This window comes from Mandrillus leucophaeus, unplaced genomic scaffold (genome assembly GCF_000951045.1).
Source record: "Mandrillus leucophaeus isolate KB7577 unplaced genomic scaffold, Mleu.le_1.0 Scaffold255, whole genome shotgun sequence".
In the NCBI taxonomy this organism is placed as follows: domain Eukaryota; kingdom Metazoa; phylum Chordata; class Mammalia; order Primates; family Cercopithecidae; genus Mandrillus; species Mandrillus leucophaeus.
Window position 1 is genome coordinate 2,386,672 of NW_012102643.1, and position 3,895 is coordinate 2,390,566.

Below are 3,895 nucleotides of genomic sequence, written 5' to 3' on the forward strand. Positions count from 1 at the left end.
ATATATATATATATATATATATATGAAAATGACCAATTTGGAGGTAATGGTAACTATATGACATTAGGCAAGTAATTCTCTGAGTCTGTTCTTTATCTGAAAAATTAATGATACCTTCTTTAGAGGGTGGCTATAAAGATTAAAAGGTAAAGTATGTAACGTATTTAGACCAGTCATAAGCATTCAATATATACTAACAATGACAAACCTCTGGTGTTCAATCAAGCTAGGCCAAACTGTTCAGGGGGTAAAACAATTTCCTCCTCACTACCCTTCTTCCTCACCCCTCAAACCAGGGTAACCCCCCTCCCTCCACGATGACTTAAGCTAATGGATCTGATTTTGACGGGCACAGAACCCTGGCCTCTTTTCCTTTAGGGCCCCTCTCTCCGTCTGCTCCCCTATGCTATCACCACACTGTTGGTTCCTACTCACACCATGCCGGCGGCTGCCCGGTCGCTTGACAGGATGTGTCCAGGAGGCCGTCCTTTCCTCTGCCACAAAAAACAGCTGTCAGAGGTCTGACCCTGTGGTCATGCCCCATTGGCAGGTCTGGGGTCACTTGGTAGAGATGGTTTTCCAAAGAGATCAAATGACATTTGATGGGGACAGGGAGAAAAACTGCCTCTCATGCCTAGGAAGGCTCAAAAGGGCTTTGAGGAAGCCCAGTACCTCATGGAGTGAAGAGTCTTTTTTGAGAGACAGGGTCTTACTCTGTTACTCAGCCTGGAGTGCAGTGGCATGGTCATAACTCGCCACAGCCTTGAACTCCTGGGCTCCAGTGATCCTCCCACTGCAGCCTCTCATGTAGCTAGGACAACAGAAATGTGCCAGCATGCCAGGCTAATTTTTTTTTTTTTTTAATTGTAGAAACAGGGTCTCACTATGTTACCCAGACTGGTCTCAAAACTCCTGAGCTCAAGCGATCCTCCCGGCTTGGCCTCCCAAAGTGTTGGGATTACAGGTGTGAGCTCCCACAACTGGCCTGACGAGCCTTTTTTCAGCCAGAAAACAAAACAAGGAAATGGTTTACCTTTTTAGGAAGGGGGCTTCCTCGATGGGCACATTCTTCTTCTGCCTGCCGGCCACGCTAAAAGAAAAGCGAAGGGAGTCAGTGGAAGGCCAATGCCTGGGAGCTGCAAGTCCTCTGGAGTTGCAGAAGACACAGCCCTGGACTATTGCTCTCCAGCCCCGCCCTGACCCAGGCCAAAGAAGCCCATCCAGCATGATGCTGTTTGGACCTGGTCCTAAAAATGGAAGGTACATGAAACCTCCCGGGGCCCACATATTTCATTTACCTCCCAGCCTGAAGGACCTCCCCCTCCAATACCCCAGAACACAGTGACTCTGACCTTTATTCCTGGAAGCTCATGGGTCAATCTGGGTATTACTTTTTCTCCATCTGAAAATAGCAGTTTAGCCTGAAGGGAAAAAGACCAAGTGTTACCAGTCACTATTTTGGTGGGTAAGCACACCCCACCTACTTCCTCTTTTTTTTTAATTTTTGGAGACAGAGTCTCACTCTGTTGCCCAGGCTGGAGTGCAGCAGCACCATCTTGGCTCACTGCAACCTCCGTCTCTTAGGTTCAAGTGATTCTAATGCCTTAGCCTCCAAAGTAGCTGGGACTACAGGGGGGTGCCACCATACACAGCTAATTTTTGTATTTTTAGAAGAGATGGGATTTCACCATGTTGGACAGGCTGGTCTTGAACTCTTGACCTCAGGTGATCCACCTGCCTTGGCCTCCCAAAGTGCTGCAATTACAGGCATGAGCCACTGTGCCCGGCCACATATGTATATATTTATATGCATAGAAATAGATACCTATTTTAAAAAAAATATTGAATTATCATAGCTGAAAAAATTTAAAAATGTAAAAAAGCAAAGTAAGAAAAACCTGGAATCTCATTACATAAACTACTTTTAATATTTCAATGTAAATTCTTCCTTGCTTTTCCCATGTAAATACATACTATATATTTTTTCAAACTAAATACATTAGCATAACACATATTCCTCAGTAAGCTGTGTTTTTCTTTTTTCTTTTTTGAGATGGAGTCTTGCTCTGTCGCCCAGGCTGGAGTGCAGTGGTGCGATCTCGGCTCACTGCAATCTCTACCTCCCAGGTTCAACCAGTTCTCCTGCCTCAGCCTCCGGGGTAGCTGGGAGTAAATTACAGGCGTGCCACCACACCCAGTTAATTTTTTTCTTTTTTTGTAATTTTAGTAGAGATGGGGTTTTATCATGTTGGCCAGGCTGGTCTCAAACTTTTGACCTCGTGATCTGCCCGCCTCAGCCTCCCAAAGTGCTGGGATTACAGGCGTAAGCCAGTGTGCCTGGCCTGCTGTTTTTCTTTTAACAAATATTGAGTACCTAGGACCTAAGTGCTGTGGACACAGCAGTAACTAGGACAAGCTCTTGTGGAGCTTATAGTTTGTGGGTGATCTCGATAATAAGCACAGAAACAAACAAGGTAACTGTGGATCATGATAGATGCTGTGAGAAAAAAAGAAAAAAAACCCAGGCAGATGTGACAGAGAACACCAGAAGGGGAAGGCTACTTTGAGAGAATGGCCAGGGAAGGCCTTGCTTAGAAGGTGGCCTCTGAGTTGAGATGTGAAGGAGGCTGTAAGAAAAGCCGGGGAGAAGTGTTTCAGCAGCAGGGAGGAGTGCAGAAGCTTGAAGGTGGAAACAACTGGCTCATTTGAGGAACAAAAGGATGGAACGGGCAGAGGGGAGATGGTGCACGAGCAGGAACCCTGTAGCAGGTGGAGAATTGGGTTCACCCGACCTCTGCCAGTGGCATTTGACAGTGTTGAGGGCTCCCCCTTCTGGAAACACTCTTTTCTACAGGCTCCTGTGGTCACACTTTCCTGTGTTCCTCCTACTTCTCTGGCCACTCTTTATCTTAGCTTTCTTTGCTGGTTTTTCCTCCTCAATCTGGTTCTTTTCCCTCTATCCTCTCTCATTACATATTCTATCTGCTCTCACCTATTCTCACAGCTTCGATGGCTCAAAGCTGCTAATCCATAACTGGATTCATGTTCTTCTCCAAACTATGTCCCTTTTCAGTGAAGGGTGAACAAGTCTCATACATTTGTGTGGTAATCTAATTCACACCTGTCTGCTTAAGTAGGCTGTTAAGTTCTTAGAGCAGGAAGCTTATTTGTTCATTTATCGTTTGTTTGTTCCTTCATTAATTCAATAATTCAGCAAACTCTGTACACATACCAATAGTCATATTCCAGGGCTGGGAATACAGTGGTGAAAAAGATTAGGCCTCAACTCTTTTTTTTTTTTTGAGACGGAGTCTCGCTCTGTTGCCCAGGCTGGAGTGCAGTGCTGCGATCTCGACTCACTGCAACCTCTGCCTCCTGGGTTCACACCATTCTCCTGCCTCAGCCTCCCAAGTAGCTGGGACTACAGGCGCCCACCACAATGCCTGGCTAATTTTTTGTATTTTTGGTAGAGACGGGGTTTCACCATGTTAGCCAGGATGGTCTCGATCTCCTGACCTCGTGATCTGCCCTCCTCGGCCTCCCAAAGTGCTGGGATTACAGGCGTGAGCCCCTGCGCCTGGCCAGGCCTCAACTCTTGTAAAGCTCAAGATTTTAGCAGAGGTAGGAGTGCTAGAGGAAGACCTCTCTGATATTTAAATTAAGATCTGAAGGAAAGAAGGAGCCGGCTTTATAGAGTTAAGGGTAGAGTACTCCAGGTACTAATAACAGCAAATGAAATGGCCCAAGCTTGTGCTGGAGGAGCAGAAAGGAGTTCAGAATGGCCAGAGTATAGTCAATAAAAGAGCGGTGGGATGAAATGAAGTTAAAGAGGCCGGGCGCGGTGGCTCAAGCCTGTAATCCCAGCACTTTGGGAGGCCGAGATGGGCGGATCACG

At 46.4% G+C, this 3,895-nt stretch overlaps 1 protein-coding gene across 1 annotated transcript in view; it reads right to left on the reverse strand.

Moving 5' to 3' along the window:
- DNTTIP1 (deoxynucleotidyltransferase, terminal, interacting protein 1) overlaps positions 1 to 3,895 on the reverse strand; it is a 31,375-nt gene that overhangs the window by 9,840 nt on the left and 17,640 nt on the right. Inside the window, 3 exon segments of the mRNA XM_011983804.1 lie at positions 432 to 494; positions 1,034 to 1,090; positions 1,353 to 1,421. Coding sequence (XP_011839194.1) covers positions 432 to 494; positions 1,034 to 1,090; positions 1,353 to 1,421 — 189 coding nt within the window.